Source organism: Diabrotica undecimpunctata, chromosome 7 (assembly GCF_040954645.1).
Source record: "Diabrotica undecimpunctata isolate CICGRU chromosome 7, icDiaUnde3, whole genome shotgun sequence".
NCBI lineage: Eukaryota > Metazoa > Arthropoda > Insecta > Coleoptera > Chrysomelidae > Diabrotica > Diabrotica undecimpunctata.
In genome coordinates, this window is record NC_092809.1 from 54,959,262 (window position 1) to 54,975,261 (window position 16,000).

General features: G+C 32.1%; 2 protein-coding genes across 2 annotated transcripts in view; both read left to right on the plus strand.

Moving 5' to 3' along the window:
* The window catches only part of LOC140446764 (fork head domain-containing protein L1-like), a 111,532-nt gene that overhangs the window by 17,361 nt on the left and 78,171 nt on the right, over window positions 1-16,000 (plus strand). The window lies entirely within an intron of this gene.
* Window positions 3,971-6,695, plus strand: LOC140446379 (uncharacterized). The gene is made up of 4 exons (XM_072538924.1): window positions 3,971-4,110; window positions 4,223-4,340; window positions 4,860-6,315; window positions 6,379-6,695. Exons 1-4 carry the CDS (start codon window positions 3,971-3,973, stop codon window positions 6,693-6,695), a joined length of 2,031 nt encoding a protein of 676 aa, XP_072395025.1.

Here is a 16,000-nt window from a genome sequence, read left to right on the forward strand (position 1 = left end):
CAGAATTTATTTGAAGATTTAGTTTATTCACTCACGGTAAAATATTGCAAAACCTCCTAATTTTAAAGAATCGCTTTATTCGCTGGATTTACTTACATGAAATTTGGCTTACGCCTAGGCAAGATGTCAAAGAAAAAAAGATTATGCTTTTGCACTATGGTTCAGTATCACACCTTCTCAGGAGTGAACAAATATATGTTCAAGATAAGTTCGGAAGTGCCTAAAATCAGTAATTCTAAGCAACTTTTGTTCTATAGAGTTTTTTGACTAAGTCAATACTTTTCGGGTTATTGAAAAATAGGTTCTGATTCGTCAAATTCCATGTTGAATATTTCAACGTGAAATAATAAAAAAATGAAGCACTTTTCGACGAAAACTTATTATAACTTTTTTTAAAGTGTTTAATAAAGGTTTATTTTTGTTAAGTTTCTAGCATCAAAAGTAAGCAAGTTTCAGAAAAGCAAAACCTACATTTTTTTAGGCTTTGTGATTTTTGGTGTCACTAATAAATTAAGTTATTTTGAAAATAAGCATTTTTTTCATAATTAAAAAAAATTGTTAAAAAAATATGCCCTTTGAACAAATAAAACTTACAGATCATTATAAATAATACATTAGTAAAGTAATTTGTGAAGCGGTAACGATTAATTTGATTTAAATGCTAATTGGGGGCTGATTTTCCCGAGTTTTTTGACCAAAAACAGGGACCAACTTTATTTTGAGCGTAACGCTTACTTTTGATGCTAGAAACTTATTAAAAAACAAAAATGAATATTTTTTTGAAAGCTTAAAAAAAGTTGTACTGAGGTTACCATTTTTTGGTTATTTCACGTTGAAATATTCACTTTGAAATTTGACAGATATGAACCTATTTTTCGTTGGTTACAACTTTGCTTCTACTGGGTCTAGAGAGTTCGTACATATACAATTTTTTTTTCTATTTTTTAAAAGCTATATTTTTGCTGAAAACGCTTTTTTTTTCGATAAAATACATACTTACTTTTTGAATTATTTGCACAGAACCATTTAAAAATTTGTTTTTTTTTTGTGTTAAAAAATGAACATATTTACTCGCAAATAACTCGAAAAGTATTAAATTAGTTAAAAAATTCTATATGACAAAAGTTGCTTAGAATTACTTTTCTTCTTTCGTATGTTTTCTATATGTATGCTTTCGGTAGGAGAAGAAACTTCGACAAGAAGAAGAGGATATAAATTTTGTTCTGATAGTAACATTGTACTACAAAAATTGACAATTTATCTATAAATGGCAATATAGAAGTCAATTATATTCTGTGCAAAATAAGAAATTGTATAGAGGTGAACTAAAATCAATATGATCTACTGTTTGATCGCATACTTTTTATATTTAAAAATTTTCTGAGGACTTTCTGGAATTACGTCATCGAGGTTTTAAAAGAAAGTGTTGGTGAGTACCAAATGCAATCGATTTTGACTTTGACAAAATACCACAAATTACAAACGTTAAAAATGAATCATGTAAGTACATATCTTGATAAAATGAGAGGGAATTTCCAACATATAAATAGTTGAGGGCCATCTGCCTAGGAACAATAGGTAAAAGCTGATAAACGGACAGGATTAGAAAGTTTAAAACATCACTAATTAGATCATATTTCAAAACAAAGTAAATAAGTACATTTGAATGTTACTTCTTTTCAAACTAAGATTGTAAAATTAAAATTTTAGGAAAAAAATATTTATTATTTCTTGTTCTCAAGAAGTACTTTCATTATTGACAATATCGAAACATTTTATTATTAAAAGTCGAGAACAATTAAAAACCACGTTCATATTTATATGAAAGTGCTATAAAAATGAAGGTGTATTACTCTTTTTTTAGCAAACTTGGTATACGACTTGTTCACTGAAAGCCGTGTAGACAGTGAACATTATTTCTCTCTTTCTGATTTTCAAAAACTTTAATTTTTTTAAAATATTCTAAACCTGCTTTTAAGTTTTCAGTTGACTTGTTTAAAGTTGACATTGGCTTTCTGTCTGGATTACTATCACTACAATATTTGTTGTTAAGACCATCAAAAATATTATTTATAATTTTCAAAAATATGGCAGTATGAGGAACCGTTTTGGTGTGTAACTGTCCTACAACTATTGCTATTGATATTGCTGAGGCAACTGAGTTGGAAAAAATTTGTACTGCTAACTTTACACGCATTTTTTTAAAATTATTAGGGTTTATATGAACGTCTGTTATTTTCAACAGGCATTGTGCTCTCATATTGGTTCTATCGATGTTGTATGTGTATTCAATATCTTGCTACGATATTTGTTTAGTATCGGCAAAAAACGTCAACTTTTTGTTAAGAAAATTATTTCTTAAACTCTTTAATAAGTGGGGTGTATCAAACACAGTGATATTTCTATTACAGGCTGATCCTTACATGCGCCTAACAGCTTAAATAAAGCTATATTATTAGATGCTTAATCACACACTAACACTTTTGGTATATACCCAATATTTTGTAATTTTGAAACAACTTCAACTACAATGTTTTTTAAGTTGTCGCTATGTATTGGACCAACTATAATAAAATAACAAATCGGAATCTTCCAGTTATGTAGCAAGCCGCGCATCATGAAAACCAAACCTGTGTCGGCAAGTTTGTTTGTGCTCCCTAAAGCACCTTAATCTTAAAACCCTTCTATAATATCATCTAATTTATTGTACTCCAATTGTTTTTTCAAAAAAATTTCATCAAACATTAACACACAAATTTTTTCCCACTCATCCATTGTCTCTGCTTCTTTCTTCAACTTGTCAATTAAAGAAGTGTTTAAACCAGTTTTTAATTTTATAACACGCAACCAAGTTTAAATTGTTTTTACTGAAGGTAATATAAAGTTAAGAGATCTAATTAAAAATTTGTAACAACTAGTTTTCATTATATTATTCTGGCCATTTATCTTTTTCATTGTGACTCCATTTTGAACGAGTTTTGTGTGAAAACTGCATATTAACAAAGTGTGCAGGTATTTGCTTTTATTTTTTAACAGTATCTGTAACATGAATTTGGTTGCCGATATTCTGTTTTTTGTTGTTCTTCTACAAAGCTGACTGTTCTTCTGACGGCACTTCTTCTTTAAAGCATTTACTAGATACCCCAATTTTTAACCTTCTCCGTCAATTCAGTTTCAAGTTTTGTGGGCAAATTAATTTCAAAACTGGAAATATCACTGAGACTACTACTTGATCACTTAGGCGATGGAAGTGACCTAACCATACAATCGCCACTTGTAGATCTTTTACGTTTCGTTCCGCAATAAACGTATCTAGAGCATACTGGTGATGTATCACCTAAAGTAGGTAATCATTGAAATGTATGTGTAATTTTAATTAAAGCAAAACAAGCATCTCCATTATTTCTGGAGTGATACTAACAACGCATTCATATTTAAAATGTCTCTTTTGATTTAATTGTAAAAAAAATATATAAATCACTCAATATCAACTGATTTTATACAAAATATATTTTAATAGTATTATTCTCATTGACAAAGCGCATTAGGTAAACATAAAAATATTTCTAAAGTTGAGTACTCACTTAAATAAGTTGCTAACTGTGTAAATTTTAGAGGAACAGCATTTTTCCTTAATAACTTTCTTTGGCCACTTTGGTAAATATGTTCCACTGCAAAATGATGCTGGCAAATTACCCTCTGTTTCAGGTCACTGATATCCATCAATATAATATCAATATTCCCGCAGTTTTTTTGCCAGCCAAATTTTTGTGCGCTCTACGCAGAGATGGGCATCGACACGTCGACTTTAATTGTCGACACAGACGTGTCGACAATGTCGAGAACGTGTCAACAATGTCGACAATGTCGACAATGTCAGCAACGTGTCCATAATGGAAAAAAGTGAGGTTATGTTATGAAATTATTCAGTTGTAAACTTTGAATGTGATCTGATCTGATCAGAATCAAAATGAGTGGCAGAAAACTGAATAAAAACTATGATATATTATCATTCAAAGTATTAAAGATAGAAGGAAAGCACGCGGCTAAATGTTGTGTATGTGGAAATGTGATAAAAAATACAGCTGCAGCAAGATTGCAAAGTCACAGGTAAGAAGAAATATTTTAATTAATTTTAGCTGGATAGCTATAGAGATTTATTCTCTGAAATTGATATTTGTATCGGCTGATAACTAACCCCGTCCCGTACTTTCATTTTAAGAAACGTCTGCAAGTTAGATCGTGGCAATGGTAATCAATCCAATAATGAAATGTCGCATGTTTCGATATACGAAAATACTGGCTCAGACACAGGTTTTACACCTACAGTTAATCCACAAGTGAGTATATAGGACGTATGTCCTACTACATATTTAGCAGGGGCGGATCTAGAAAAAATTTTGGGGGGAACTTTTTGAAATTACATTTATCTATAATATAAAAATGAATCGTAAAATGTGTTCGGAGCCGCATAACTCAACAACGCATGGATCACAATTTCGGTAGTAGTATATTGGAGAAAACATGGCGTCAAAAACCGTATAGCCATCTAACGGCAAGAAGTGAAAATAACGCACTATATATTATTGTAGATTTCTTGATTACTATTTAATTCGAATTCGGAAGGGGACATAAATTGCATCAGTTTTCACCCCAGAATTTGTATTCTGAGGTTTTCACGTTGTTGCATCTGTCCCATTTAAAAAACACCAAGTTTAGTATTTTACGACAAAAAACGGATTGGCCTATTGAATTAAGTACAAAACGCTGTATCTATGCCAACTTCTGTATACAGGGTGTCCGTAGATCCGCCCTTCATATTTAGTCACCTTAGAGTTTCTTTTTATTTTGAATTTTAGAATACAACGAACGGTAGTTACGAAGTTATGGAAGATGGTTCGCTAGCTATTGTGACTGGAACTTCACCTGAAAACATGCTAGATGGAATTATAGAAAATTCATTAGATACCGATGCCGCCTTATTGGAATTGGAAGAAAACAATGGTGTAGCAATTCAAGGCACTCATAGTATTGTTGAAAATATGATGTTATCAACTACTGATACTGGGAGTAGTAATTTGACTAACTTAAGTACTCCAACTTCCTCCAGCACAAGCTACACAAGCACGAATAAAAGAAATTTATTCGCTACATCTCAAGCTAGACCAGCCAAAAAATCAAAGAAAATCACCGACTATATGGACATATTACAAGAGTATGAAGAGGAGAAGATAAGCACTGCACTAGCCAAATTTATATTCGGCTGTAACTTACCATTTACTGTGGTAGAATCACCTCTCTTTAAAAATTTTATAAAAACGATCCGTCCTGCTTATTTAGACAAAATTCCTGGCCGGAAAAAACTTTGTACATCGCTTTTAAATAAGTGCTATGAAGACTGTATTGAGATTTCACGTAAAAAAGTGGAAACCGAGTCAGTCATTTTGTGTGACGGTTGGAAAAACTCATCTACTAATTCTAAAACGGTTGTGACAATGTTGCATAGTGCAGACGGAAAAAATGCCTTTCTTGATGCTTGGGATTTAACCACGGAGTCTGAGACTGGAGAAAAACTTGCCGAAATAATAACAGAATCTAAAAAAATTGCAATAGAAAAATACGATGTAGATGCGTACGGTATAGTTTCGGATAATGCTAGTGCAATGATTAAAATGGGATCCCTCCTCAAGCACAACATGTGGCACTCTACGTGCAGTAGCCACACCGGCAACCTTTTAGCCAAAGACGTGCTGGATAAAAAGTTAGTCGACAATGTGGTCATTGTCCTCAAAGAATTTAAGCAACCAGATTTAGAAAAAATGATAGTTGATAAGGGAGGGCGCAGAATCAAATTGCCGGCCGAAACAAGATGGTGCTCTTACCGAGATTCTTTCAAAAGTCTCCTAGAAAATCTGGTATATATGAAACAAGTAGCCGCTGTAACGAAAAAAAAGATTAAGCCGAAAGTCAAGGAATTAATCTTCAACGATGAATTTGTGGATGAGATTCAACAGAACATAGAAATTTATGAACCCATTTGTAATCTGATCAATGTTTGTCAGAAATCTGACACATCTGTAGCAGATGCCGTTCATCTGTGGCTCAATTTGAATCTGCCAGATAACCTTAAAGAAAAATTGAAACACAGACAACAAATGGCGTTAAACGTGTACGCATTAACTGCGTACTATCTGCATCCGAAATATGAAAATTCCAAGCTTACGTCAGAGCACACTGGTATAATAACTCAGTTCTTACTCAGAAAGTTGTGCAATCAGGGCATAGAAGAATGGGACAAATTTAACACTAAATCGGGTAAGTCTTTCAGACAAAATTATCGCTCTTTTGATTTTTAATATATTAGGTTTACAATTTCAGGAATATTCTCAACACTTTGGGAAAAAGGAGTTGAAAAGCCTCTAGTATTTTGGCGAGTGGTCAAACTGGAATGCCCAATTCTTGCTAAAATGGCTCTCAGACTTCTAAAAATGCCAGCCTCCTCAGCTCAAATCGAGAGACTCTTTTCAAATTGGGGACACATTCACAGTCTGATAAGAAATAGATTAACGTTCACTAATTCCAAGAAATTGGTACATATTTATGTTTCATTAAAGGGAGAGTATCCTGATAAAAATAGTTATGACCTGGACGAGGAAGAAATTGTAGATATGGACGGGGAAAGTACAACTATTTGATGTATTATTGGTTAAATGTTTTCTTTTGTTAAAAATTAGCAAAACCGCAAAATGTTGTAATGTTTTTATTATGCAGTCTCTGCCAAAGCACGAAGAGATTCAACACTGTTTCAGTAATTATTATACTATAACTATTATAATAAAGAGTTAGTAAAATTTAAAAAAAAGTAAACGAAATGTTAGGAAACAAGGTAAGGTTTCAATGTACTGAGATATGTTTGATTGTGGTTTTGAATCTTACCTCGTTTACTGACGTTTAGGTTTACGTTTCTTTTTAATTTTTTTAAACCTTTCTGTAAATGTTACGAGTTTACGAGTAACGATAGAAAATTAAAAATCTATGAAAATTTGTTTTGCTGGTTTTTTCTGGTTTTGCATCTATATGGTAATTGGTAATATTTTAGATTCATTACATTGCATTACTCTATCATGAGGTTTGCACATAATAAATTGTCTCTATATGATTCTATTTAAAATTCATTTACACTTGAAAAACCTGCAATCAAACAATTATGGAATATCCTATGAATTTGACAATCGCAAGTTAATAGTGAGGTTAAAAGTTTCAAAAGTTTGAGATTATTTGGTCTCTTTGCAACTTGTTGAAACATTAATGCATACTTTTTCAATAAGTCAGCGCAGCCAGATTAACCTAAAATTTCAAATTAGTGCGCACGGAACGTCATTCTGATCGTTTGCTAATTGTCGACATACTCGACATTGTCGACATTGGCAACAACTTTAAATCACTCGACATCGACATGATTGTCGACATGTCGACAATCGAATTGTCGACATGACATTATCGACACCGCCCATCCCTGGCTCTACGTCTTTCAGGAAAAATTTAAAGAAAGATATATTACTATTTGTTCCATCGTTTCTTTCAAAACATCCCGCGTAAACACACTTATGAGTTACAGAGGTCATTTTATCTAAAATGTCCTTTTTTTATAAAATTCCGCTATAAATTGTCATAACACTTGTCACAGATAATACACCTATAGGGTAAGTTCGGCCCTGATATTACTCCTACCTCCTCGCAAGTCAGAGACAGAATAAGAAATCTCGATACGTTTTTCGAGTAACGCCATCTAGTTGTTGATACGTCTTTCGGTTACCACAAGGTGAGCTATCTAGTGGGTGGTTTATAATCAATGGTTAAAGGATGCCGTTAGAGCCTTCTTCGCTGACTTGAGATAAGTTCAGTACTGTTTAATTTGGGCTATACTGTACGTAAAAATACTTATATAAATTCTTTCTTGAAGGTCAATCCTTGATGTGGCTATTTTTTTTTGTTCAGACATATTCAGTAGAAATTTCGATTTTTAAATAACAAATTTCACACTTCTTATGAACAGCTGTCACATTGCGGCCATTTGCAAATTTTCATAAAAGTTCACTTTGCTGCATTGAGATGGCGCTCTATTGCCGGTTATACGAAATATATGCCCTATATTGACATTTCATGCATAAATACTTCAAAATAAGGTTCCATCTCTAACGGTTAGGTATAAAACTAAGTATTGATATATATATATATATATATATATATATATATATATATATATATATATATATATATATATATATATATATATATATATTTATATATATATATATTATATATATAAATATATATATATAAATGTATATTATATATATATATATATATATATATATATATATATATATATGTATATTATATATATATATATATATATATATATATATATATATATATATATGTATATATATGTATATATATATATATATATATATATACATATATATTGATTGATATAATATATGACACACCATGCGGTAAGGGGTGAAATTGGTAAGCAGATCCGATTATATCCCAATGAATGAGTCTGCTTAATTTAGTGAAATCAAATTAGCTTTTATGATCTTTATTTTTTATTACAGCTTTCTGTATAGACTATTGTGTTTTAAGTTCATATATTAATATCAAGCCCTTGTCTATAGTACTATATTGAAGATTTTTGAATATCAACATCCAGCTAGTCGAACTCCGAACTTAACCCACGGTAGATGAATGGCCTATTGTGCTGTTTATTCCGATAAAGACGAAACTAATTTGCCTATACACACACACAAAATCTCCATAGAGACTGGACAGACGGATTTCAATTACACGTAAAATATAAATTATGCAACCATATGCACTAATCAAATCATTATGATTTTGAAGCTATGTTAGCTGCATCAACTACTAGACCAAGTTGTTAAGAGAATATACCGTGTACGTATGCAATTATTTCAGTTAATTGCCATTGATGTTATGTTCTTGTTTGGCATAAGTTGTTCGGAAATAATCAATGTGTATAACAATATAAACTGCAAGGCATAAGTTAGGGATATAGCTGAATATTAAATAAACAATAATATAACAGTTATATAACTGTACAAATCAATTAAGTCACTTATCTATATTAACAATTAATAGTTAGTTAGTTTTTTTTATTCAAAGAAATAAATAATTAAATTAAATTAAATTTATAAGTTGTTACTGGGCGCTATTTTTTTAACTGGAATATCTGGGAGAAGTCAATACAAAATGCTTATTGTCTCATGGTAATCGAAACTTTTACTGCGTTATGACATTTAAGCAAAAAAGTGACTTTTTCGTTCATTTTAATACTGTGAAAAACTACGCCTTCTAGATAAAAACTTTCAACAGACGACTTTCTTGGAAATACTTGCTCTTTAAAATAAGATTTTCTATATTAAAAAATGGTTACAAACAAACAATTGATTACAAATTAAACCCGAAAGTGAGCATATTTTCCAATTATTGTTTGCGATTAAAATAAACAATAAAAACATTTAAAACACATTTCCTATTAAGATTTTTTATGTAGTTACTATATTTGCAACAGATGGGCACAATCGATGAAGGAGTTTGTAAACAATTCTATTTGTTAATCCCATTTAAGAGAACAATGGTCATTTTCAAATAACTGTGCAGGTGGTTTTTCAATATATATAATAGATTTTTTATTGTGATTCTCTTTATAAGGTCTCAAATTTACATGATTTTCAAAAATTATAATAATTTTTAATTGTTTACTTACAAATAATTTATGTAGAATGGAGTACCCTTACCATTATATTGATAATATCCAAATGTTCCGAAAGATTTTCGCGGTGAGTACAATTAAACCTGGAGCTAAGATTAATCCTATTTCAAGAAATAATATTAAACTCAATAGTCTTTTGGGTTCAACCGCGTCGATTATCATTGCGCCGAGATTTCGACATCCTCTTTGATATCTTCTTCAGAACTTTTGAGGTCTCAATCTCCCAAGTCCACAGACACTACTACACTGATCAATAACCAATGCATTATTGCCACTGGGAACAGAGGACGGTTGATTTATACCGTCGATAGTGACGTGGTTAGGGTGGAGGTTGGCGTGGGGGTTAGCGTGGTTATGGGCGTGGAGATTGGTGCGGGAGTTGGCGCGTACATTTCTGACAGTAGGATTTTAATTGGCAGGTGAAGCGCCCGATATTTTCTTTATGAGAGGTCTCCATGTCGAAGGTAACCATTTGCCGTTATCTCTTTTATTGAGACAATTTGATTCTGGAGTTCTATGGCTCTGAAGTTTTCAAAATCAATTTTGTGGCCTGCATGAAGATGGTGTTGATCTATTTTGTCAGTGACTCAGAAAATCGACAAAATTCTAACATCAAGAGGAATAAGGACAATATTTACCCCCTCAACAAAAACTTTTATATCTTGTCCGTTCAATCAAAGACAACATTCGAAATGAATAACAGGTATTTTCTGAAATTCCTTGTGCAGACTGCCCGATCCTATATAGGCCAAACAAATCGTAGAATCCAAAATAAAATTTATGAACATTCCATTTCTGTTCCCTATTTCGACTTAATTTCAGCTCTAGGTCAAATACATCTTTATACAGGTCACAAAATTGATTTTGAAAACTTTAGAACCATAACCTCCATCCACTTCTATAAACCAAGAATTATCCGAGAAAACATAGAAATTGAAAAAAGGCCAAATTGTCTCAATAAAAGAAATGATGGCTCTAGGTTTAATTGTACTAACCGCGGAAGGTATATATATATATATATATATATATATATATATATATATATATATATATATATATATATATATATATATATATATATATATATATATATGTATATATATATATATATATATATATATATATATATATATACTCTTGGCAAGGGCTTTAGTGACTAGGTGATTATTAATATATATAGATATATTGGGTTTTGTAGTCAAATACTGGCCCTTAAGTGAAACCCTTTTAGGTTTGCTAAGCTTTCGAGTTTATTTAACTCTTTCTGAAAACATACCTTGTGAGAATTGTAATATAAAATTAGCAGAATTACATAACATTTGACATACATTATTTGATTTTCTTTTTCTTTCAGTCAAAACTTATTACTATGGTTTCCATGTCTCTTCTATTTTTATCTTGATCTTTTATCTGATGTCTGCAGTCTCTTCTTCGATGAGATAGTTATATATACAATAGTTTTTTGCACACATATTTAGATATATCGAATCCGTATCAATTTCCAACGAGATCGAAATGCACAATATACATATTCAATGAAAATTCGAGCATTTACTGGTTTACTGTTCCTCATAGGTTCTTTGTGATCATCCAGAAAAAAACTTACACAGTTTCTAGGATAATTAAAAGAAAAATGGTCTGGAATCTTGCTACTTATCTATAAGTAAATTTAGGTTTCGCTTCTTGATACGATACTTACGGTTTGACAGTGTTATTGATAGATATAAGCGAAAATCCATTGACAAATTAGCACCAATAAGAGATGTGCTGGAATTACTTTTAAACCATTTTTAAGCTTACTTTTCACCGGGTAAGTACCTCAGTCGATAAACAAGTTCTAGCATTTAGAGGTTGATGCAGATTTAAGCAATACATACCGAGTAAGCTGGCTAAATACGACCTGAAAGTATTTGCTTTAACTGACACTAAGACAGCTTACAAGTTGAATTTGGAAGCCTATGTAGGTAGGCAGCCAGAAGGTCCTTATCAAGTAAGCAACGCGGGAGAAGAAGTTGTGTTGCGTTTATCTAATCAAAATATTACAGGTGATATCTGAGTCACCTTATTCCTCTGGCGAAAAGACTTTTTACAGAAAAAAAACTAACTTACTCCTCTGTATTCGGCTTTCACGAATGCTGCGCTTTGTTGTCTTTTTGTTCGAAAACAAGGCTGTACTGGTTTTATCCACATTCCATTCTACCCATGATATAGATGATTCTACTGGAAATAAAAATTAACCTAACGTCGTGACTTTTTATAAAATGATCAAAGTTGCCGTCGACCTGTCAACCAGCTTTGTCAACACAATAATGTTGCGCGTAACACTAGACGTTGGCCGATGGTACTGTTCTACATCTACAGTCTGGTTAAAATTTCCGCAATAAATAATCTTTGCATTTGCAAATATCACTATCATATGAACAAGAAGATATCACGTGTTCGGTTCTTGGAAAACCTGATTTCGGAGTTGATGAAACTTTAAAAAAAAAGGAAGGTCTTAAAATTCAAACATTTAACCCGTAACTGCTACCGACAGGGTCAGCGTGACCCATCAATAGTTTGAAACCGCCCTACCCATTTAAGTTTGATAGTTGGGAAGCTGTCTGTTTACCTATTCTCTCACCAGTTAGTATTTTATAAAAAGGCAAAGTGAGCAGTTTTGTTGATCGTGTCAAATTCGAAATAATTACGTAGTTGGGTCACGGTGACCCGTCTATAGTATTTAAGTAACATAATATTTTTTGGTTATAAAGGTATGTACCTATTTTTATTATTATATATATATATATATATATATATATATATATATATATATATATGTATTTTATTATGTTAACGGCTTGAATAATTTAAATATTTATATCATTTGCTTAATACACATTTTTTGTTTTAGATAAAATGGCTTCTTCAAGTAAGCATTTAACTTTGTCTGAGATGGAAGACATTCTAAACAGTGAAGAGTTTTGGAAAGATTTGGAAGATGCTGATGAAACGACAGATACTCTCCAAGAAGTAGAAAATAAGGAGCAAGCTGCACATAAATTATTTAACTATTCAGGTGAAAGTGACAGCGATGAAATAGACAATGAAATTTACAGTGAACACGACTCTGATAGTGAATTTGAGGTTGAACTATTGCATGAAAGCACCTTAGACAGAGATGATGCCACGAATCACGCTTCAAGTAACAAAACAGCTACTTTGAACATTTCAAAATTAGCTTGGTATGGAAAAGATTCTACAAAATGGGCAAAATAATCGCCAAAAAGGTCCAAAGTAAAATCTCATAACATTATAAGAGTTTTACCAGGACTGAAAGGTTCTACCCGTCAAAATCCACCACTGTGTCCTAAAGAAGCTTGGAGATTATTAATAACTGATGACATGTTGGGAATTATTGTTGAACATACCAACACAAGAATTGACTAAGTATCCTCAAATTACGCTACATTCAAACGACGTAAAAACTCTCTCAAAATTTGCCCCAACTTTCATTGAAAAAACAGATAAAATTGAGATAGAAGCTTTTATTGGACTTTTATTTATGCAAGGTATATTTAAGTCTAACCATGAAGATTTAAAATCATTATGGGCAACAGATGGTACAGGGAGAGATTTGTTTAGATGTTCGATGTCACTTGCACGATTCTTATTTTTGCTAAGCTGTTTAAGATTCGACAATCATCTTACAAGGTCTGAAAGAGCGAAAACTAATAAATTGGCAGCTATATCCAACCTATTTGAAACTTTTGTAAAAAACTCCCAACAGAACTATGTTCCAGGTCCTCACGTAACAGTAGATGAAATGCTTGTACCATTCAGGGGAAGGTGTGCATTTAAAATGTACATACCTAATAAACCTGGGAAATATGGTATAAAAGTGCAGATCTTAGCCGATTCCCAAACACACTACATGTATAACGCGGAGGTCTTTACAGGAAAAATTCTCCAACAGAAACAAAAATCGCTATTTTCACATCCAACTGAGGTTGTTCTTCGAATGATAAAATGTATTGAAAATTCCATCCGTAATGTCACTGAAAATAACTGGTACACATCAATGGAATTAACCAACGAGTTAAGAAAACGAGGAATTACATATGTAGGTACAGTGAAGAAAAATAAAAGAATGATTCCTCCAGAATTTATGGCCGACAGAAAGAGACCTGCTAGTTCTTCGGAGTTCGGATTTACATCAGACAATACTCTGGTATCATATGTCCCAAAAAAGGGAAAATCTGTTGTTTTAATATCATCAATGCATCACTACAGTACTGTTGATCAGAGCACTGGGAAACCCGAAATAATTATGTTTTATAACCAAACCAAAGCAGGTGTAGATGCTTTGGACGAAAAATGTGCAACATATTCCACTTCTCGAAGGACTTGTCGATGGCCTATGGCAATTTTTCACTGTATTTTAAATGTATCTGGTGTAAACAGCCGAAAAATATATCAGTTTTCCCGAGGAAAAGAAATATCCCGTTACAATTTTTTAAACGAACTAGGCATTGCACTGTACACGCCACATATGAAGAAAAGACTTTACAACGTAAATGTACCCCGGAAACTTCGATGTCTCGCAGCGAATATCCTTGGAGTAGATATAGATGACACACCTGCACCATTGCCAATACAGAATATATCTAAAAGGAAGAGATGCGCAATTTGTCCCGGAAAAAAAGACCGGAAAACAAATACATACTGTTTTGTGTGCAAATTACCTATATGTTTACAATGTGCTCTTAAAATATGCCCAAATTGTAAATAGGAATTTATTTTACATTAAATTAGTTTACCGTTATATAAAAAAGTGTTTATGACTTAAAATAAATGTATAAGCTAATGTTTTTTCTTTATTTCAGAATTTTAAAACTGGGTAACAGTGACCCGTCAATAGCAGCTGCGAGATAACTTTTTGTCGGTAGCAGTTACGGGTTAAAGACAGCTACGACAACATGCAAAACTGATGCTTGACATTGAGGAAGATGAGCAGCCAGCCGAAACTAGAACCGTATCCCAAGAAAGATGTTATGTATGTGAAATCGTTCGGGATAAAACCACTAGAAAATTCTGTTTCAAATGTGGAAAATGGTTTTGTGGTGACCGTTTGAAATAAATCTGTATAAACTGCCATCAAAATGAGGTTATGTGAATGTGTTATCACTTGAAAATATAGTTTTGTTGTAATAAGTTTTTGGTTTTATCTTGATAAATACACTTACGGATTATATTTCCATAAGATCATAGGAAATGATCCTATGGATCCTACGGATATGAAAATATTATTAAGAGGCGTAAACTAGAATCTCTTGGACATATAATCAGAGGACCAAGATATGAGTTCCTTCGGCTAATTCTCAACGGTAAAATCGAAGGAAAGAAATGGATAGGACGGAAGAAACTCTCTTGGTTGAGGAATTTGCGGCAGTGGACAGGTTTGACAGCGGACCAATTGCTACACGTAGCGCAAGACCGAGATCAATATAAAAATATTATAAGCATGGTAGTCGCCGACGTTTCGTAGGGATATGGCACTCTAAGAAGAAGATAGGAAATAAACTAAAAGTCCAAAAAAAAACGGCAAATAAAAAATGGGTGACATTTGTCCTCCACGCCACTAAATATGTCATTCTTAGTCACGCCACTAACGGAGGGTAAAACGAAGCTCCAGAGAAACTACAATAGGTGAAAAGTTGTCGACTAGATATGAACTCAGTATGTAGTACCAATGCTTTGGACTATTTACTAAGAAAGTTGTCGGTTACCAGTATAAACCGATTTCTTCTTTTTTTTTCGTGAATGATCAAACCAAATAACTTCTCCTTTTTAAAATCCTTTTAAAAGGATCTCCAATTTTGAAGTTATATGGATGCTGGTATTGTAAAAACAAATCTTATTCACTTCATTATAATACAAAATATTTTTTTTTGAACATAAATATGCAACTAAAACAGTTGTTGAGGAATATACTTGCTTATAAATATGTTATTAAATTTTTACAATCTGTTTATGTCTTGATGATGTACAGTAGTATTTCATAAATAGCTTTTAGTGCTTTAAATTACCAATAAATTTCTAAAAAGTTTATATTTTCAAGGATCCACGCAACAATTACAACTATTTTCGCTGTACGGATTCGTCAATGAGTATATTTGTTGCTTATGTTGAAAGAAAATAAAATTAACAGTTAAAAAAATT